The 23,360-nt window shown below is 38.8% G+C and overlaps 1 protein-coding gene across 15 annotated transcripts in view; it reads left to right on the forward strand.

Annotated features, from left to right (window-relative positions):
• CADPS (calcium dependent secretion activator) overlaps positions 1-23,360 on the forward strand; it is a 1,625,151-nt gene that overhangs the window by 883,682 nt on the left and 718,109 nt on the right. For all 15 annotated transcript variants that reach the window (XM_085624714.1, XM_085624723.1, XM_085624709.1 and 12 more), the window contains exon 12: positions 17,089-17,225. In XM_085624714.1, coding sequence (XP_085480840.1) covers positions 17,089-17,225 — 137 coding nt within the window. The remainder of the gene's footprint in view (positions 1-17,088; positions 17,226-23,360) is intronic.

The following is a 23,360-nucleotide window of genomic DNA, read 5'->3' on the forward strand; positions in this document are numbered from 1 at the left end:
CCATGTTTTTGTGTGTAGCAAGGTCCTTACTTAGTACAGGTATATGCATTTCTCTAGAAATAGGGTTGATAGCTATCAGTAACTATCAACATTTCCAATTACATTTTACATAAAATAAATGTTTCTAGTATACAAATAATAAATGCCTAGCAAATTGTTTCCTATGAGACCACTTTTTTCTAGAAATGCAAACAACAATGTTGTTTACATTATAATATGAATTGCCTTTCTTGGTTTAATCACAAAAATAATAACTGTTATGGTGATGTTAAAAGATATATTACTATGAGCTGTAGTGGTTGTTTTCTTTACTTAAGAGATTTGAAAATAGTGGTCACGAGAGCTGGCAAATATGTATTTGGAGTATTCTGAATGCCATATGAGAAGGAGTAGGTGGTACATCTCTCCTGACCATGAAACAATACTCCTTTGTTTCTTCATTATTATTTTACTTACCTTTTTCCCATTTTTATTTGCATAAGTGTACCCTTGGATAGCAGGCATAATTTCTTCACCACATTATGCAGATATCTAGATTTTGGGGGAAGGGAGAAAGTTTAACTAGGATTTGGACTAAAACTGCTGTAGTAACCCATTGCCAAATTTCAGAATATCCTGATTATCAAAAATAATGAATTAATTCTGGTCTAACAGCATTACATACATTTGCTTTATGAAGCATTGCTATCCTCTTATATTTATCAGAAGAAGAATATTTTTCTAAGTATTCTAAGAATATATATCATGAGAACATTGCTATGTCTTCTTGTATGTGAGTTTGCAGATGCTATATTTCAGGAATGCAGCTTAAGGATATGACTTTCACTTTTGCATAATCTGCATGAACTCAGATTTGCCTTAAATCACTTTTCTGTACACAAGAAGCATGTGGCATTGAATTTGTGTACAGTTTATAAACTCCTTTAAAACATTCATGAAATATTTTTACGTTTGAGAACCAGAAATTCTTTATGGAGTGCAAGCAGTAATATTCCATAAGTTCATATCTTACAAGATGTTTTAAAACATGAAACATGTTTAATTATAATTCCAGCATTCCTACCAAGGAGATAGGATATATTTGTGTATAATTAGGTACATTAAAAGAAAACAAATTACCTCAGTTCATGTTTTGTTGGTTTTAAAATTAAACAAAATAATGTAATATTGTGTTATTTTAGACCCACATTTGAATTCCAAAATGAAACATATACATTTCTTTTTCAATGGTTGATAATGGTAACAAAAGTACCTTTTCAAATTACATTAGAAATAGCAGCACACTCATAAAAAACATATTAAGTACAGACCCATCATCATTTACAAATTGTGATCATTTTTATATTTAATACAATGTATATATATATTTTTTAGAACTAATGTTACCTAAATCATGCTCTGTACCACTGGGCCCAGTAATATGTCCCTTAATATAAATTCCATACACAAAATAGCCAATTGGGATCTCTTTTGCTGTTGATACGCAAGACATAGGCACTACGAAGGGGGATGTAATGAGAATCCTTGTGAACTTTGGACTGCTGGTCACAGTTATCAAAGCGAGAATAGAACACAGATAGTCCTCATTACTGCCTACCATTTATAGGAGCCACTCGATGTCACAAATCTTGTCCACTAGTAACCATCTCTGCAATTATGTGTAGTCAGCCTTAACTTTCTGGATATTGGTTAATGAAGATTGTCACAAGGGATGTCAAACTGTTACATCAGGGGATATATAAGAATTAGATTTCCTCTAAATGTATCAGTAATTTAACTATAATTCATTCAGTGTAAATTATGTAACCACTCCATATCCCCCTCCTCAGAAACAAAACAGAGAAATTACATGATTGTAAGTGTCTCACAAAAGTGATATGCAGACCACTGAACAAAGTTGAGCCTAACATTTTAATTACCAATGCTGATCCTGTTTTGGGCCAACATAGTAAATCAATATACTTTGAAGTAATACATACACTTTTATATCAGCAAATCATCATAGCCAATTCTTAACTTTCTATACGTTGATTATTATAATTAGTGTCATTGTTTATTACCTCCCAAATAAGATCTTCATTCTTTTGGTATCATCTAGATACCACAGACAAACATTTTCTGTATAAGCAAGTCAGTAAGAATTCCCTATAGTATTTTGCAGTTCATATATATAAATTACTTTAAAATGGCTAGATTTTAATTCCCTTTTCAAACATAAATAAATGCCTGCATAATCAATTCATTGATTTGAATGCCTGTATTAATAATTTCACGAACAAACACATCATGTCAATAAATTAATGCATTTGGAATTCACGTAAATAACTGGTTTAACTTGTAGTGTGTTCGAGAACTGACATCTTTTTTATCCAATAATGAGGCCCAATGTCACAACTATGAATTCCTCTCATTTCTATAAACAACACACCACTAACATTTCTGGTAGATAAAATCAATAAGGAGGAATGACAATAGCAGTTTTTCAGTGACTGTGGATTGTGTAACCTTGTTCTTTATATCTGTAGTTTACAAAAGTTACAGAAATTGGACACATATTAACAGCAAAACATATGCATAGAGTGGCAAAAAAAACAATAAAATATGCAAGTAATTAATTGAAATTAAAGCTGTATTATGTTTCAAGACTTCTGATTCGTCCTTTGTTTGGTCTCAGTTAAGTCGCTAAAATTAATTCTCATACATTCATCCAACCTTTCATTATTTCTAAGCAGCATTACCTAAAATCCTTGGAGCTTAAAAAATTAGTAGTTATTGTACACTGTGAAAATGTAAGCCTTCACTGAGTGAAAAATGAAGTGAGTGGAACACATTCCATAGCACCAGTCATACCACAATGTATCCTCCCATAACCAAATCATTTAGAAGATGGTATGTAAAGCAAATTACCAATGCATCAAAACAAACATTACCAATAAAAGTGCTGTCAAAAGAGCTCATTTTCAATCATATTATTAAATATGTGATTTCTTTCAGTGTTAAAATAGTGAGAGTATTTAACCGATGTTGACTGGAATTGCATTGCGTCTTCTCAGATTGTATTTTTTGCTTGAGTTTGGAAGCCCCAAGAGTCCAAATATAAACATTTGTAGATTAACTCATGTCTTTACTACTTATAATTTTAGATGGCAGATACTGTATTATGGGCCAATGGTAAGAAATAATTTTACTATTGCAAATGTGTGATAAGTAGAATCACTGGATTTGCAACTGCAAAAATCTTTTTTACACTTTACAAAACCCAAGGAAAGAGTCAGAAAAATGTTTTTCACTCATAAAATGGGCTTTGTAACCCATACTGTATTGCAGTTTGAAAGGGATGTAAAAGGGACATTCATTTTAAATTGTGAAACGGTATGCAATGTCTTATTGATTTGCAACTGCAGTTTCAGTTTCAAACTTTTGAACAGTTTCCAACACTTCAAAAGAGGTGGTATTGATTTGTACTTGGGATAGGATCCCCTTGGGACCCCTTCCCTTTTGGGGATTGTGTTGCTGTCCCGGGGGAAGGCAAAGCACTGGCTCCTCCCCTGATGTTTTCCATATAGAAAACTTTTATGATATTAAAGCAGCACTGCTTGAGGAAAAAATGCTTTCTATTTGGGAATGCAAACACATGGATAATTAACTGCTTTCCCTTGCAGGTCACCATCTCTGAGTTTTTAGCCAATCACAAGGGAGCAAATATGGCAACCTGCCTAATTAATGTTAGTTAGGCAACTTGTTCTTTGACTCCCCTGAAAATGGCGATTTTGTAATGCAACCTAATTGTATGTATGCAGCTTTGTCAAATCAGAAAGTTTGTAAAAAGTTGTGTACAATTTGTGAAAACTTTTTGAAAAAATACTTTTAGTACATTAGGCCTCTGGTAATGGAATGTCACTTTTTACATAAAGGTTCCCTGTTTGCAGAGAATCATATCTGTGAAGACAGCATACTCTCCCTCTCTCTCTCTGTTTCTCTCACACACATACACATGCTAACTCATACAAACATACACACATACATACATTTTTCTTCACGTGGGCATATAAGTTATACTTTTAGGGACACCAGTAAATTCACAATTCCACATTTTCCATGAATCTATACTGATGAAATCCACAGCTCTGCATTGGTCCAGATTCCTCATTTTAACCATCGAGGGAGAACATGGTCTTCATCACAAAATGTACATGTAAGAAATCTGGGTTTAAGGGTCCCAGTCCACCCTGAAGGTACTGGGTACCAATTGTACCAACAAGGGTAATTTGCCTCTGGTGTCCTAAACGTATATCTTGCAGTACCCAAACGTTGACCAAAATGCCCTTTTTTAGCACTTTACACCTGTGGTAGTGAAGCAGAACAGTCCAGGTCTTACTAAGGGGAGGTACTGTGGGCTATAGACTCTGAAATCAGTAATGCAAATAGCTGTTCACCAGCATTTTATTCTGGACTGATGCTGCTGGGTTTTTGACCCTGGCACTGGGATACTGCTAACAATGACCTAGTACATGTGCTCTGACCTCAAAAGTTTGATACATTTGGCTAACTCCTCATTGGCATCCCATGGTATCTGGTGCAGAGATACACTCATGGCATTAGAAGTAAAATGTCACCTATGAACTGCAGCACTTATTGGGCTATCCACTAGTGTCACAAAGAAAAACATGGCTTCATGCCTTGCATTGAAGCCTGGCTGCTCTATTTTAAAACTGCAGTATGACCTGTTAAAACAACTCTTTTGGACAGGTAACCCCTCCTTTTAAAATATTTGTAAGTTCCCAATATAGAGGCCTTGTAGTCCACAAGGTAGGATGCATGGTATTTAAAAGTGGGACATGTAGAAAATGTCATGTTAACATATCCCTACAGTGACAAGGCCCAAAAGGCTATGTCACTGTAGCAGGCCAAGCTGTCCCATGTAGACAATCAGAGTACAGATTAAAATACTAATACTATATCTCATGGATAGAACCAACTATAAAATGTATTAAGCAGCTATTTTTAGTCGTTATTAAAAATCCAATTCAGTGGTGACTTTGTGTTCGTAATAAATGTTAAGGAAAAATTACTTTTAAAAATGTACCTTTTCCCTGCCTAAAGTTCCTGGAGGCAAATTTGCAATAACTCTTCAGCTAGTCCCATCCTGTACTTAACCTGAATACAGTGTGATTGAGGTGTAACATTCCTTCCAGACACTACACAATAGGTCATTGTGATTGATAGGTCAAACTGAATGGGCAGTGATGATGTCATTGAGCTTGCGGCAGCATGGGACATGCCGTCCTCTCTGCACTACATTCACAAATCCTGCCTGACAAGTCTCTCTTTGAGCCATGTGTAAACTTGTGACACTCTTGTAAGGTAGTAAACAGGATGCTAGGACAATGCTTGTTTATTCAGCATCTAGTTGCTAAATAACTCTGCTTTTTTCCTTCCAGAATTCTATCTCTGGTTTGTTGTTGGTGCAGTACCTGCTTCAAACTGGATTTTAATGTTAGCTTTGGTTGTGGGTACAGTACTTGCTTTAAAATGGATTTTAGTATTAGGTGTACGTAGACACTTGTGATATCATAGTTGCACTCCTCTACACATCCCCGCTTTCAGAGCCCAAATTTAGTGTGGCGGAAGACTTTTCCCTGACTCATTGTATTTTCTGGTGCTTTTTTAGGATTCTCTGAAGGAGAACCTCAATGAGCTGCCCGATAAGTCAACAGCAGCTCCCTGTAGCCCTCAGACAGGTTTCAGTGCCTGCCTGCCTGCAATCCCCAGGTCCCACAGCATCCTGGCAACTTACAGAGCACTTCTAGTCAGAAGTGGTCCAAAGATATCCATGGGAATCCTCTCCATCAAGTCCACCCTCTACTGTCTTACTAAGGGGGTAGGGAGGTCACTGCCCCATATCTAACCTTCTTCATGTTCTTAATTACCTCCCTCATTCTGTAAGTCAGTATATCCACAATGGGTAAAACCTATTTTTTGTATCCAATTCGACATTTCAACATGTGTAAACTTACCATTCATTTGAGTATTTCCTTTTACAGGGTTTACCAGGAAAACATAGTCAGATTTAAGTGAGGGAAACTCTTTGAGATGGGGGAAAATCTGACATTCTTATGTTTAGCAACTCTAATACCACAGGATATCCCTCTCACTGATGAGGGAGAGGAAAATGTGGGATGCAGACCTAAAATGTTTCTATCTACAACCACAGCTTGAATTGCTGTTCTGTCTTTGGGTGATTTTACATCCCCAAAATTCCAGGCCACTTAGAAACAGAACCAAAGTTCACATAGGAGCATGAGAAGTTGAATATGTATCAGTAATATTTTAGGGAATTTGAATTGATTTTCTTATGTGCAAACTACTTAAATTATGAGTGAATTCCCTCATGAATAACAATGTGAAAAGGGAAAGACATGGAGAAGTGAAAAAGATGTTAAGATGTGGACAACACCAATGCAAACCCTTCTGCACATCCACAGAATTGTACCTTTGTGAGCATACATGCACATTCATGTCACCAATTAACCTGCATTGTACTATAATTGGGCAATCTGCCTAAATAAGGATAATGGATGAAATTCATGGTAAGAAAGCAAAGGATCTTAAATTATGATTGGTCTGAAGTAGTATTGTACTTGTCTGATACCTGCTTAGCCTTATTTGTATTACAAAGCATACTAGAACATGATTACTCAGAAGAAGGAAATGTATCAAAACATTACAATATACTTGTCAAACAGTGAAGAGATATGAGAGCATAGCACACCAAGGGGCAAATGCATCAAGCATCTTACTGGTCGCAAACGTTTGCAACCGTTAAAATGCAATTTGCGATGTATAAAACAAAATGCATTCGCAAAATAGGTAATCGCAATTTTTTGCGATTACCTAAACTGCGAATTCATTTAGGGAATCGCAAATTGCAATCCCATAAATGCGATGCATTATGCATTCGCAAATTGTGTTTTCGCAATATGGAATCGCAAATTACCATCAACTTCTAGTTGATGGTAATTTGCAATTCCTTTGATAAATGCAAATAAATGCATTTTTCAAAGTGCATTGTGGTGCACACACATGCCCTTAGGGGGTGCTTCAGGATGGCCTTTTGGCCCCCTTGCATCCTTGAAATTGCATGCGCAATTTGCGAGTACAATCCCATTCTATCCTATGGGCCTCAAGGCCCATAGGAATGAATGGGAAGCCATTCCTTAATTGTGAATCAACATTTGCGATTCGCAATTAAGGAATATGTAGGAATCGCTAATTTTTTAGCAAAACCTACATGCATAGGCAATTGCGATTACCTAATAGCGGTTCCTTATTAATCGCTATTAAGGAATCGCAATTGCCTTGCTTGATGCATGTGCCCCCAAATCTCTACATAGATTTATTCAAACTAATTTATCTAATATTTACAAAATGAATAATCATTTTGGCTTGAATATCAGCATGCAAGCACCCCCAAATGATGCAGCAATTATGTGGCAACATATACAACATTCGATGCAGTTATTAAAATTTACATAAACATTATAATCCTGGATACATCAGTGTATTTCACGGTCTATTTACAGTCCCTGAAAGCCTTTATCCTCAGGAACTACAACACAGTGTTTGACCGATCCACAGCCAGGCATCAGCTCTGTTTAATGTCATTTGTAGGGAACTGTGACAATGCGGTTTGCCCTGCCAAATAAGCAAATGACCAAGAGTTTAACGTCAGTCTCTTTATGGTTTCTTTCATGTTATCAATTTAAATATTTTAGATGCAAGCTATGAAGACACATACCTGTGCACATATACTCAAGCCCACACAATAACACACACACACATTTTTAAATATATGTGTAGGTGTAGGTGTGTGTTTGTGTATGTGTTAATGGGGAGCAGTAACTCCTCTGTAGGTATTTTTTTATCCTCATCCAGGAAATACCCATTTTTGTTTTGTAAAAAGCCTTAAAAAGACTTCACACAATACTTGATACTTACCCATCCTGTTTAGCGCTTGTTTTTCACACTAATTGTGGCACAGTTTTGATTCACATTACAACAGTTACTTAACAAAATCAGTTTTAGGTGTTGTGCCTACAAAATCCCTATGTTAATATTTTTTCTCAACTGCAGCTATAACTTGTGGACAGATTTACACTGCATTTTTAGGTCAAGCTTTCGAGACCTATTGTATCTTCTTCTGGGGGTAAAGTCCACCCACTGCTTCTCATTTGTGTGTTTCAGTGTCCTTTAAAAATCTTCTGTTGCTATTGATCAGTCATTCCTCTTGTCCCTCCTTTTTGACTTTCGTTTCCTCCCACACAGCACGGCCTGACTACTGTATCATTACGCCTTGGTTCTTTCTTTGTGTTTTGTGGGACTATTTTCATCTTCCTTTACTGCCCATGTTTGCTGTTGCCTGTTTTGTTGGTCACTCTGTTTATTATCTTGTCACAGTTGCTATTCATTGAAAGACTGCCCCTTTAACAATCCTCATACATTTGTCATGCTCCTTTAATTTCCTTCGGCCGTACAGACCATGTTGTGCTCTGATCAGAGCTGTTCGCTACCTCGTTGAAACACTGCCCCTTCAACAATCCTCATGCATTTGTCATGCTCCGTTAATTTCCTCTGGACGCACAGATCATCTGTTGGGCTCCAATCTGAGCTGCTGTGAAGGCGGTGCTCCCACTCGCTGCCCTGTTAAATCCTCATGACTTCCTATTTACATTCATTATTTTTTTGTCCCCTCTTAGATACAGTTTTGCTAACTTTGCCTAACTACTCACTTCATAGTGGAAGAAAAATATTTTATTCCCGGACTAACACGTTTTATTTGCGAATTCAGCGTATTCATCATGGTTGTCTCATCGTCATCTGCTCAATTAGAACATGCCCAAGACATGCTGCAGCGACAGCTTCCGGTGTCACACATTCGGGTCTTGCCTGGTCTGGTTATCACTTTAGAGTCGGCCCTTTGAAGGCTCGAGACAAACATGCATGCTCTCTCTCCGGTGTGTGGGGCGCAGAACCCTCCACGTTCCTTCTACCTGCCTTGGAGATGCATTGCCTGGTATCTGGTAAATTACTATTTTCCAGAAGGCAATGTTGCTGTTAGTAATTGTATTGTAATCATATTTATAATGGCTTACAAAGCTTTTTCTATTGTTTTCTCACAACCTTTTATTCACCAACTCGGGACTTTCCAGTCGGTCCGATTACACGTGGCAAGTTGAGTCTTTTCTTTCTCTTGCCAACAGTCACTTAGGTGGCAATAACAATTAAAATCTTTAAGCTTTTCTTGCAATATGGGAAGCGTTTAAAGGTATGTTAAAAACGGTCCGGGCACCGAAGTAAAACTATCATAGCCAAATAGGGTACAAACACCTCCTTTAGATGCTACTATAACTTCAGGAAAAATAGTTGACTCCTTTGATTTTGCATTTGTGCTTCCGTTGCACTATGATTAGAGGCGTGTGTGGGCTGAGACCTGTGCTGAATTAGGCAAATAGACACTTTTTACGTGTGTTAAATCTTTGCTTCAGTTGTGTTGACCCATACATGCTGCAAGTTGTGAAGGAAATTATCGAGAGGAGCTTTGGAAATGAAAGCTTGGTGTGTACTATTTGAATGTCAAATGTCTTAACCGGAAACATTCATTTAAATTAGCTATAATACTTTTAGTTATGCTGGTCTTTTTATGTATTTGCTTTTTTCTGATTAAAGTGCAGTTCTTGTGGCTGTTTGATTGCCTGATTTCTGCACCATCCACAGGATTTAGTATAGTCTTATTGTGATGTTTTCAATGTCATGTATGTTAATGTATTTTGATATATATATATTTAATATATCCCATGAAAATAAGGCTTTGTTGGGTATTCTTCAATTTGTTTATATCTTGTTAACATCTACATATCGTTTAAATATTCCTGGAATCCGTCGTCGCATCTCTTATCATCACATAGTGTTCATAGTTACGGTAGCTTATAAAAAGAAGCCAGCATATTATCCTTTACTCACTGCCTGTTATTATTGAATACAAAGATTGAAATGAGGGTTTGGTGACTATATGCTACATATAACTCCTTTGCATCAGATATGTTTAATATGGCAGTGGTTTGGTAAGGAAAATGAAGACATAGAACAGATTGTCACAAAAGTAGCATCCCATAAATAAAATATCAGATTTCCTTTCTAATAACACAGGCAGACATAAAGGCGAAACACAGCCCTGAAAGGTGTTTCCACAGTTAATTAAGTTATTGTTCCTGTTTATATCTTTAAAGCACCACTGCGTTGTGCTTTGTTTTTGAAGCAATGGACATTGAAACAGGTCCCTGTAGTCATGTTCTTAACTTTTCTGGCAAATACACTGAATGATTTCTAAATAGTAAGTGTAAAAGCGTTAAGGTAACTATGTTGTTCCTGCTTATATTTCACATGCTTTACTGAATCTTGCATTGCCTATGAGTGTTTGCTATTTCCAGGATGCAGTTCTTATTTTTTCAGCCAGCATATTACTTTTGTCTCCCCTCCCCCATAACCTATTTCCCATTTTCTGGTTCTCCAGCGCTGCAAAGCCATATGAATGGCAATAGCGCTATGCAAATTTTACCACTCAGCTGCATAAAAAAAGTTTAAAATATTGTCAATTTCAACACCAACAGCTCTAACTTTCAAAAATGCAAAACCGATTGCATTGCAAATGCTTGTTTATATTTCCACTCCACTCTAAATCAAAAAACATGGGTAAAACACTTTGTTATTTATAACGGCAATAGATCTAACTCTCTCAAATGCAAGACCTATTGCTTTGAAAATGTTTGTTCATTAAGGCATAGAAATGTCCTGAATAGGCAATTTGTATGCTTCAGTGTAAATGTATTTACTATTTTATTAGACATTTGTGTCATTGATTTAAAGTATGCAGTGTAATCATATAAACTATCCCAACCTTTGTACACTGTTACAGTTAATATCATCCATAGTGATGCCTGTGTATCCTACATTTTTCAAAGGGCAATTTGCTCTGCATCTGTAGAATCACCAACTAAGCATGGAGCTCTAGCATCTATGCAGTTAGTGTAATGATACTAGAACTATAGATTCTGTGAATACTCTGTGACTCTTGGGATAATATGCACTCATACGGCATGCTAGCCACAGCATATATTTTCTATTTTATTGATCATAGTCAATAATACTGTATCGAGTAATGATTTCAAAACCACAAGAATTCACTAGAAAACCTGTAATAAAGATACATGTGTTTACTTTAAATTAAGTCTAATACCACGGTTAGGGTGAAATTGTTGCCCTAGTGATTATTAGCAGATTAGACTGGTGGTCAGACTTTCTTTTAACCTAACAGGGCATCTAACCAAATCTAAGCAAAATCATATATATGAGGTAGTGAGTTCATGAAAACTGTAATTTGTTTTTCATGAATGATGTTTGACCCATTCAAACAAGCTGCATTAGCCATGGAGGAAAATGTGTACATTTAGCTACAGATGTCTTTTTCAAATCTTGATTAGATTGGCAAACTCACTCAAAAATCATTAAAGGAAAATCACCTTTGTTGTGGTGTATAAAGTCCTAATGTTAGTTTCTCCTCGACAGAACTACTTTTTTTTTTCTCTCAAAGTTTTTCTTTAGCGCAAACTTGACCCGAAAATCAGGTATCAGTGCGCTTTACATGAGCACCAGTTGCATTACATGAGGACACTTTCATTTTTTTGTTAGGCACTGAGAGATTAAGTGATTTGCCCAGAATCATAGGATGTTGAGCATCGTTGCCGAGACTTGAACCTGGTTCCCCAGATTTGAAATCCACCGCCCTAACCGTTAGGCTACATCCTCTCCCCTTGAACATAGCTACACATAGCTACACACAACATTGTGCTAGGATAGCTTGTTTTTTATGTAAATATATTTAGTATTACTTGAGTGGTTAAGAAAATACAATCATGTTGATTTCAGAGAATTGATCATTTTAATATATCTTAGAAACATTTAATTATTTTTGCTCCACAAAGTTAGTTATTAATATTGAGAGTGAAGAATGATGACATCTAAAAACTAACTGCTGAAACTAATAAGAGAGGAATCTATTTTTATCATGGATTGTATTTTGACAAAATATAATTTTCTGTACAAATTGGAAATAAATAGTAAAGCTTTGAAAAATCAGAGGTGTTATAAAACAAGCTTGAATTAAATGTGAAATTACGGAATTTAAAATAAAGAAAATTACTAAAGGAATGGCCTGTCATAATTTGTAGTGCCACCAAAATTGATGTTAGGTTATTGATGAAACCATCATAGGATATCATTTAGAACTAAAAATAAGATTTGCATGGTTAGCATGCGTTGCTTTCCTCATTATGGAAGACAACTATGCTTGAGTCTCCATGGCATGATATTCAAGATATTTTAAATTGTAAATAATGGTTCCCTTCAAGATAGTGCACTAAACTGTGAAACATGGACAGCTACATTAGGAAATTGACCACAAACAAATAATATGTTTTAAGAGTAAATTTCTACTGAATTAAATTATTTCAAAGCATTGATTATACTACACCCAGCAACAAGTGATGAAATAGAATGATTTCAAATATACTAGTTATTTGTGGCCACTATAAGGTAGGAGATACCATTTTGGAACACCTGGACGCATTGTGTCCTCAATTAGAGAGATTCTAGCAGGGTGTTTGTTGGACTTGGTCCTCTCTGCAGGGTCACCCCCAAACTTGAATCCTTCACCCCTAGTTGGACATTGGGTTACTGGTTGAGGGGGGTGAAACCAAACTCAAGCAGCAACCATAATTTCTGTCCAGATTAAACACAAGCAAACCCACAATTAACCTGAGCTTAATCCTCTGGCAGCTTGGCAGAAAAGCAGTCAGGCTTAATTTAGAGACAATGTTGTGACATGTCAAATAATAATAAAGTGAAAACACAACACCAGAAAAATGCCACACCGATTTAGGAAATAGAGTAAAATGTAATAAGTTATTTGAGACCAACAAAACAAAAATTCAATCAGTAGAACCAGAGATATGCAATTTTAACCTTTTAAGCAAAAATAGTGCCTAGAAGTACCAAGTGCCAACAGTGGTTATCTAGTTGCGCAAGACCAGGACAAAGTCACATGTTTAGGTCTCCTGCGATGGAGGGTGGTCCAAATACAGGAAACAGTTAAGGTCCTCTGAACAAAGTTGGTGTTGGAAATCCTGGTTGCAGAGCATTGCAAGATCCTGTGTTGAAGATGTTTCGCAAAGCTGTGATTCCGATGAGCTGCAAGGCTGTAATGCAGAGACCTGCATTGTTGTCAAGTATGCCGTCAATGAGGAGCTTGGGATGCAAAGTCATGCATCAAGGATGTGTTGCACAGTGGTGGTTCTGATGTGGCTGTGAAGATAAGCATCCCGATGTGTCAGTTCTGCTCACTGGACCACAGTGGACTGACAAGGCACCTTCAGGCCTGCTTCTTGGGGTTCATGACTGGGGTGGTACTACTTTGAGGGCAAGGCTCACATCAAATAGTGTCCAGGTGCCGGGTTCAAGAGGGTTGGAGCCTTTTCTGTCCATGAGGCTTCTGATCAGGAAGCCAACCAACTAGCTTTTAGAGTCACTCTGGTGGCCTTGGGTTTAAGATGCAGGTCCAGTACTTTAATTGAGGCAGCACAGTAGTGGTCTTTCTTGCAGAACAGCAGTCCGTCTGAGTCTTCCACAGACTGTGCCTAACCCTCCAATAGGACCCTCAGGCCCACTCATCAGTTCACTTTCTGGACCTGCGGAAAGACTCTCAGACAACAGCCTGATACTGTGGCCTGCTGTGTTCTTCAGAAGTCTGCCTTGCTTGACCGGGAAGGACGGATTTGCTGCCTAAAGTCAACCTTGAACCATCAGAGGCCTTCCCTGCTGTTTGAGCTCTGTTGTACTGCTGATCCCAGGACTACCAGAGCTGCTCCAATAGCTAGTTGGCTGGCCTCCTGATCAGAGCCTCAGAGATGGCTCCAACCATCTTGAACACGCACCTGGTCTCAGCCTGATTTACTCCTGAACCCCAAGTTGTGCCCCTCCTCTCCTAGACCCTTGGTGGTTGTGCTAAAGGTACCCAGATAGCCAAAATCCAAAACTTGGGACTTAACATTCTTTGGGCTAAAAACTGCTCTAAGAAGCAAGAGGAGACTGGTACCAACCTGCTCATCTATCCTCCCTTTCGGCCTGACTTTGCAGCAGCTCCCACTATATTCCAATGTGCAGCAGCAAATACTGTTCAGGGGTCCTTCCTCAAAGGGGTTCTGCCTCATGGAACTTTTGACAGCTCCAGGCTCCTGCCTTGTCCAACTGGAGAGTTTGGACTTCCAAAAGGGGTCAAAGAAATTGAGTCTTTTGAATACTTATGGATAATGTTGTGCGACTAGTAAAGGGGTACAACTGTGCTCCACACCTGCTGGATTTACACATTAATGCTATTAGGGCAGGACACAGGCAATGGAAATATATTTGCGCCCAGACCAACTTGAACAAACGAAGTAAAGTAAAAAACAGAGTGCATTCTATCACTTACTTGGATAGAGAAATCTTCACCTCTACTTCGTCCAGCATCTGCCCAACAATGAGGCTTCCTCCTCAGACGCTGCCTGTATCCTTGCCCCAGTGAAAATTACCTTTTCAGAACATTTTTCTTCAAATTTCTGCTAAGTCTGAAGGTAAGCACAGACCAGGCTATATCCGCCCTTTGTATCCAAACCATGCTCCATCGCGGTCGGTCATATTTTCAACTTTGACCTGCTCTTGCACGACTAGATGCGCACGGTAAGTACTTTTATCTTTTAGGTGCTATTTTATACCTTACATAAAAAAAATTAATAACAGGGTTCCACTACTTGAATATTTGTCGTTTGTATGTCATTGATGTCATGTTAATAAAATGTAGTCTATTTTAAAAAATGTGTATGTTTTTTTCTGTGCTGTGTTTTCAATGTATTACTGTTTGTGTGCTGCATAAATACTTTACATATTGCCTCTAAGTTAAGCCTAAATGTTTTTGTGGCAAGCTAGCAGAGGATTAAGCACAGGTTAATTTAGTGACTTTGGTGCTTCACCCTGACAGGGATTGTGGCTGTTGCATGAGCAGCTTAAACACCCTACTGAACCAACAACCCAGTTTCTCACAATATTGTCTCTCAAATTTAAAGGTTATTGGAAATAAATTTGAATGTTGCAGGGGAGTGGCATGAAGCTGTTAGAACTGGCAAATATAGTACAGAGATGAAAATAATGTGTGGTAGAAGCTCAGAAACCTGAAAAGGGCTACCATATGAGGACCAGAATATGTGAGAAATGTGAAAGAAATGTATGTTTTCTTGTATGTGGCATTATAAAGTGTTCATATATCCAAAATGCAGCCGAAAAAAGATGAAAGGAAAGCCAACAATGATTGTAGGGAAAACTAAGAGCAAGAGGGACAGCTACTGTGTCATGATGACGTGTTCCTTAAAGATTTGTGTCATGGAGATTAATAAGTACATACAAAAGTGATTATGGGTTGATGAATTGAAAAAGGGAACAATTGTCATGGAGAAATTGTATTAAAATAATATGATCAATCTGTGAAATGTTCTGTTACACTATGTTTTACATTCAGTATAACAATGACAAGTTAAAAGTGCTTTATCACAACCACTGGGTATACAGGTCAAATTGCCTTTGTGATTCCAAGTATGCCACACATTGCATACCAGTTGGGAGTCAGTAGGACTACTACTAATGGAAAGGTGTAAGTGGAAAGAAGGATCTCTTTCTTTCCAGTAAAGTAGGAGGCCCTTGCAGAAAACTTCACCTGAATCTGAAAAGATATACAGTGCCCTTGTCATCCTATTTTAAAGAACATGAATTTGGTTTATTTTGGCACAAAGGTGTATTTGTGGATTATCCAAAGTTTTTGCTCATGCTGCTCAACCGGCAAAGGTGACAGGTGGCCAAACCTATCAAGGGGTCAGTGCACATGTATGATCATTTCTAAGGTTGTATGTTGGATTCCATCACTTCAAATCACTCAGTGAAGGTCTCTGTTGTAGCATTTTTAATTGGTTAATTTCAGAGCAGGGCTTTCAAAGAACTGCCCTTCAAAATAATGATGTAACCCTTGTTCAGTTTTACACACCATTTCCAACATTGGTGAACATGCATGTAATATGAAATTGCCTGTTTGTAACGAGCATACCCTCCTCCTTTTCCCAAACACCTTGATTCAGATCTCTTGATTGTTTTCCTGCTGAGTTTAGACAGATTGTGTTATGCATGTTCAATCAAATATATGTTGCCCCATGGGCTGTGCTTACAACATTCTATGTGAAAAAGAAATTGTTAATATACTGAAGCTATAAATAACATGAAAATTAACGCCCAATAAGAGCCTTACTAAATTGACTATCTGTCAATTTATCTGATAATGATTTCTGAATGGTGTCTGTGGCCAAAGATGAAGCTTCCTTAGAAAAATCAGTATTACCTAAATAACATCTTATACTTATTTGAAGTAAAGTAAATAACTGATTAAAAATGAAATATCAAAAAGGTAAACATGGGGTCAAATACTGGCAATGTGCTAGTGAAAAACAATAAAAGTAATGTAAGAAAAACTTCCTTGAAAGTTCCAGCTAGACATAACTTTAATAGAATGGCAGAATCTATTTAATAGACAAACATAATAAAATAGGGGTACTCAAAATGTTCCTACTTGAAAATAAATACGTTGTTATTGTATGCAGGATATAAACTAATGTATGATTCATCATTTCATTTTAATTTACAACATGTTCTAATTAACATTAAGAGAAATTGGTTTAAATGCATTTGCCAGGTTACTGTTTTATAAGTTAATAAATTTGTGATTCAAGTTGTCTATCATAGATTCAAATAAGCCCACGTGTTAAGCTGTAAACAACATTTTAGCATAAGAAGAAAGGAATAGTTAGCATCTTTAAAGCTTGCAACTCTATACACTAATGTTATTTGCAACAAGATGTGTGTCTACAAATCATATATTTCTTTACATGTATAAATGAACAGATGCAGATAGAGCACAAAAGCATGGAATGGATGAATTTATATCTTCTAATCCCTGTAACTTTGACCACGCCTCACTGTTTGAAATGGTTCAACGCCTCACTCTTGACCACAGACTTAATGACTCCTATTCCTGCTTGGTAAGTAATATATTTATTATTCTTAAACCACATATCTAGAAACCATGCCAATTTAAGATATGGGTTGCTGTGAGTTTTCTTGTAAATGAAAAATTGAACTGGAGGGAGAATTAGAGTTCAATCTGATCACAAAATGAGTGCTATGAGGATCTTTCCTGTGCTGCATAAAAACAATGTGCCATGTGATGTTCCCAGTACACAAAGGGATAACACAGTGTTCTTAATGACCAATGCAAGCATTGGAAAATGGCCCTCTTTGAAGGGTCACCCCAAACATTTTGCCTTCCTCCTCCTATTTTTCTGACCTCGTTTTTGCTGCCTTTAGGACTCTGAGCACTTTGCAACTGCTAGCCATTGCTAAAGTGCATATGCTCTCTCCCTAAGACATGGTAACATTAGTTCATACCCAATTGGCATATTTAATTTACTTATAAGTCCCTAGTTAAGTGCACTACATGTGCCCAGGGCCTGTAAATTAAATGCTACTACTGGGCCTGCAGCAGTGCTTGTGCCCCCCACCTAAGTAGCCCGCTAACTATGTCTCAGGCCTGTCACTGCAGAGCCTGTGTGTGCAGTTTACTGGAACATGGACTTGGCATTTAAACCTACCTGCTAAGCCTTAAACTCCCTGTTTATTGCATATACGTCACCCCTAAAGAAGGCCCTCGGTAACCCAAAGTGTGGGGTGCTATGTAAGTAAAAGGTAGGTGTTGGACTTGGCCCTTTTTGCATGATTATCCCCAAACGCTTAGCTTCTTCCTCCTTTTAGTAAAGATGGTTTTTAAATAATGTGTTTGAAAATGCCACTTTTAGAAAGTAGGCTTTTTCTTGTTTAACCATTCTGGGTCCCTCTGCCTGTTTGTGGACTGACTATCTGGTTTTGGAGTGACAGGGCCTGGGGATGTGCATTCACTGTAGACAGCTACTGGGGGATTGAGGTGTGTCTGGCCCTTCTTGAATGACTCAGAGCTGAGCTGAATGGGGATTGGCTGCATTTAGATTAGTGGGAGGAGATTTCCTTGCACCTGAATAGGGCCTGTCTCGCTTGCACAATGCTGTCTTTACTCCCTACACCAGTGAGGACAGAACTGGTTCGAACTAGGCTCAGAGACCCTTGCACAAAGAGACCAAAGACAGAATGGGGTATAAGTATTAGACCTTAAACCCAGAACTTTAGATCACTTCTGGACTCAAGAAGAACCTTTGCCAAGGAGAAGAGCTGCAGAGCTTTGAGGAGGAGTACTGCCCCTTTGCTGTGTGCTTTGTGGGGTTGGCCTGCAGTTGCTGTTTCTGCCAAAGAAAGGACAAAGGCTGGAACTTTGCTGTGAACCTGCTTGAAGAAGAATCTCCAAGGGCCTGTGTGTGCTGGCCTCCTGTTCTGAAGTCTCAGGGACACAAAGAAGTCACCCCCACAGCTCCCCTAAACTGTGCTGCTGAGAGTTGTGACCTGCTAGCAGGAGCCTGTTCCAGTTTTTGTCTCTGGAGGTTGCTCCTGCTGTTGGGAGCTGGAGAGCTGGAAGAAACCTGAAGAACTGAGAAGATCAACGCATTGCTCCTCTTGCAGCTGTTTTCCCCAAAGCAGCACCGCAGTGCAAGAAGAATCCCCACACATCGCTGCGCCGCTGCCGAGACAACGCAGCACCTGTCACGGCTGCAAGAACTAATGCATTGTGGGATCGCGGCTGAAGAAATGGAAGCAGCTACGCTTGTGGCCACCGCATCAATCGCCGACGCATTCTGGATTACCACGCATCGCACCTGTGCGTCAAGTTTTCCCTATATCACCTGCAGACCAGAACCATCTTGAAGGTGAAGCATCACTTCTCCCTATAGTCCGGATTTGGTGCATCACTTCTCTTGCGTGCAGCAGAACTGTCACATCGCCTCCCAAGGACTCGGGGACTGACGAGTCTCTTAGTTTCTCAATGCTTCCCATCTCTAAGGCTGTTTGGCCTTATGAATTTTGATGCATCTACAGGTACTTTGTGTACAATCATGCATCCATAGTTTTCTATGGACCCAGTTACTTGAAACCTTTGAAAAGTCATATTTTTATTACATGTATGTTGGATTTTTGTCATTTTGGTCTTGTTGTTTTTAGATGCTGATACTTTATTTTTCTAACCTGGTGTGGTGTTCATTTGTGGTGTTATCACTGTATTACTGTGTGTTTTGAGTATAAATATTTTACACATTGCATTTGGGATAAGTCTGCCTACCCGTACCAAGCTACCCAGGGGGTGAGCAGGGGTTATCTAAAGTTTGTATTCCTGTTACCCTGACTAGAAGCAAGGGTCGCTATTCGGACAAAGGTACCTACCTCTGCAAACTAGAGACCCCCATTTCTAACAGTAGGACATGTATTTTATGTTTTACATATCCTGGTAGTGACAAACAGACTATTTTGTTTTTCACTACTGTGAGGCCTACTCTTCTCATAGGCTAGCATTGGGAATTCCTTAATACACTTTTATGCTGTAATTCCTGATCAGGGAGGAGTAGCTTTTCATGTTTCATATATGTGGAATGGTCTTGAGAAATCCTCTATACCAATGAAGTTGCATTTAACATCACTGTTTTAGAAATGCCACTTTTAGAAAGTGGACATTTCTCTACTTTTCACTCTTTTGTACATTACAGCCAATCTCCAATACACTTCTGGATTGGGTGACAGCTACACTTTGTGCATTCCCTCTAGACAGCCACAAACATAGGATTGTGAGGCATATCTGCATTCTGAGCACTCATCTGTATTCATCTGCATTCTGATGAGTCTTCCTTGGCAGGGAGGAATGGAAGGGGCTAACACTTATACTTCAATAGGTAGTGTCATGTCCACACACAAAGCACTGCTCTACGCCCCATGGTTAGCCTGGCAGACAGGACAGGGCTATAAAGGGCTGTGTGCACTTCAGAGGCCAGCATTTGCTGTCACCTCCACTTCAAAGGCCCTTTTGTGTATAGGTACTGGGTTTCTGACCCACACAGATCAGACACTTCTGGATATTTAACTGAACCCCTGTCAGAAGGACTGCTGTGTTGCTCAAAGAACTCAACTGGACTGCTTTTCTGGAAGGACTGCTTTTCTGCTTGCTGCATGCTGCTCCCTAACTCTGATGAAGGTGGCTGGACTCTACCTTTCCTCCAAGTGATCTCCAATGGCTTGCTGGCTTGCTTTCTGTTTTCAGAAGTCTCTGGAACTCAAAAGACTTCCTGCAATCCTGTTGGTACTGCTGGACTTTGCTTTCTGTGAGTCCTACATTTGTCTGAGTTTCCCCCTCTAAGTTCTGGACCTCTGAAGTGGGTTCTACAGCTGTTTTGCAACAAAATTAAAGCATCATCACCACTGCACTGATCGGAACTGACGCACTTTCCTGCGACGCAGATGCAGTTCCGATCCGAGGTCCCAAACGTGTGACTCAAATCCAGTGCATTGATCCGACAGCGAGACTCCACAATGACACCATGCTGATCTGAGTTACCGACCGCGAGACTCGACTCTGGCGCATTGGCCCGACTGTGAGATTTGATGATGACACAGTGCAGAGCTGTTGTCTTGACCTTGAGGCTCAACTTTGACACATCGACCCAACTGTGTGAACCAGAACCGACGCATTGCCATTACTGCGTGGCGAACATTTATGCATTTTGTGGCTTGCGACCATGAAAGGTACTTTGTTCACTGGGGCCTGCGTAGTCTTTCATGAAGTCTGCCCAAACTTTAACTTTGCCCTCATCCAGCACGACCTAAAATAACCTTTTTAGCATTATCTGCATCTAAGCACCCTACTGCATTTATTTGTTGAAATTCAATATCTCAACTTCTACATGTTGGAATTTGGTCTTATTTTACTCAGATAAATATTGTCTATTTTTCTAAACAGTTGTGGAGTCTTTTTGTGGTGTATTTACTGTGTTGGTTGGTATATGAATTATTGCACAAATACCTTACACATTGCCTTTTAAGTTAAGCCTGTCTGCTCTGTGCCAAGCTACTAGAGGGTGAGCACAGGTTACTTTAGGATTGCGTTGTGACTTACCCTGACTAGGATTGTTGTCCCTACTAAGACAGGGTGCATACCTCTGCCAACTAGAGACCCAATTTCAAACAGTAAGTATATAATAGAAAGGGCCTCCCTGCAAAAGAAAGTGAGCGACAGTGAAAATGTTATGCTTTATGCGAAAATTGCCAATGCAGTCCCATTCACAGAGATTGAGAGGCTCACTCTTCTTTAGGTACTATTGGTTCACTCTTTATGTAGATCACCAGTTTCAGTTCTGATTCCTTCATAAATTGATGGGGGGTGGAAGATATGATAGAAAGCAATTCAAAAGAATTAGAGATAAAAGAAATTCTAATGTTCAGCACGATTAACTATACGCAGTCAACTTAATGGAATTAAGAATGAATGTCTGAGAAATCACTAGCCTCTAATTTTAGTTATAGTCAACAAATTCTTGGAAAATGTCTTCAACACCTCTAATGAGGAGGACAAGATGTTCATGTCCTCTGTGTTACCTCATTAATAGGGAGGATGTGAATGTTTCACCATCCACAATGTGTAGGAAAATCCTTGTGGTGCAAACATCAGATGCATATTCTTTTGTAAAATAAACTAGGGACATAAAGGAAGAGCTTTCAGAATCTGTAGTCTTTAGGAAATTTTCAGAAAGTGCTACTGCAGGTCTTCTGAACAGAAGAATAATCCATACGCTTTTCAAGGGGCTGCTGTCTTGTCAATTAATGTTCTTTCTTACATTTTATCTTATATTTGTATCCCTAGATGTGGCCCAGGCAGTGCTCAAATATGCCACTCATAATCAAGCAAGAGTGGTGATGTTGCCAAGCAAGGCTTATAATATCTATTAATGCATTCATTGTCCTTCGAATCTGCCTATCCTACACTGTGGTGTGCTTGCATGTATGGTGTGTGCCAGTTTAGCCTTTAATAATTTAACTTAAAATAGTCACATACTTTTAAGAGAAACTTCATGTAGCTTTTCTGAAAATGTGTCTCTTGTCCATCTTGTGTTTTTAAAGGATCCAGTTTGAGAAGTTTGTTTCATGCTGTATCATCTTTTTTAAAATAGATGACATATACACTAATGTTATTTTAAGATTTTAGAACATAGTATGCCCTTGGGTAAAGCACACATATGTCTTCGCTCTCAGCTTTCGCAGACAACTCCATCTAACATTTCAACTTCTGTCAGCGTCCTGTATGTAGTTAGAAATATTTTATTTCAGGGTTTGGTAACTGACGATCAGGTATCATAACTACTGTTGTAATACCACACTGTTTTCATGCAAACATCAGTGCATATTTACAATGAAATGTCAGAATGCGGAAAAATTACATCCTTGTAACTCCTTTAATTGGAGGCTCCCACCACTCCTCTCGCAACTCGGACTAACGCCAAAGTTCGGTTACCTAGCGGATGCCACTGATTCAGTGTACACCACCCCTTATTACCTTTGAATGCCGTTCTCCATTGACAGCTTCCGACTGGACATTTCTAATCGGATGTTGGTCTGACTCCAACTACGTCCTTCAGCCCGATCGGGGCATTGGTGCACCATGCACCGAGGAAGCATGTGCACTTCTCTGGATCTGCACGTACTTTGGCTCCCGACTGGACTTTTCTTCCTGGTCGCCGGTTCCATTCCCACCAAGCTCCTCAGACCCACCTGGGCCTCGCCTTGCCATGCACTGCGAAAGCTTTCATGTCATTCCCGGCTCCGCTCAGACCTTTGGACCCCCTCACACGCACCCGGAAACACATGTCTCTGGCATTGTCACACTGAACGAACTCCTTGTGTCACCATGGATGCTATCCTGACTACCCTTGTTGGCCCTCCTTTCTATTCCTTGACAGCAATTATACTGCACTGATCAATAATGTTGTAACTCGGTCGTGAAGATCACCTGAATATATCACAGGTCGAAACTTCGTCGACTACCCAGCATGAGCTCTGGTGCAATTTTGATCTTTACATTTGTTTATGATGTTAAATGTCCCTCATAATCGTAGAGGACCATTTCTGTACAATCACAACCTTTAACAAAATTGTTAAAAGTCTTTCCCTTTGTGCCATCTTCCCGCTGTGTTCTTATCTCACTTGTCACTTGCGCC

The sequence above is a fragment of the Triturus cristatus genome, chromosome 9 (genome assembly GCF_964204655.1).
Source record: "Triturus cristatus chromosome 9, aTriCri1.1, whole genome shotgun sequence".
Classification (NCBI taxonomy): domain Eukaryota; kingdom Metazoa; phylum Chordata; class Amphibia; order Caudata; family Salamandridae; genus Triturus; species Triturus cristatus.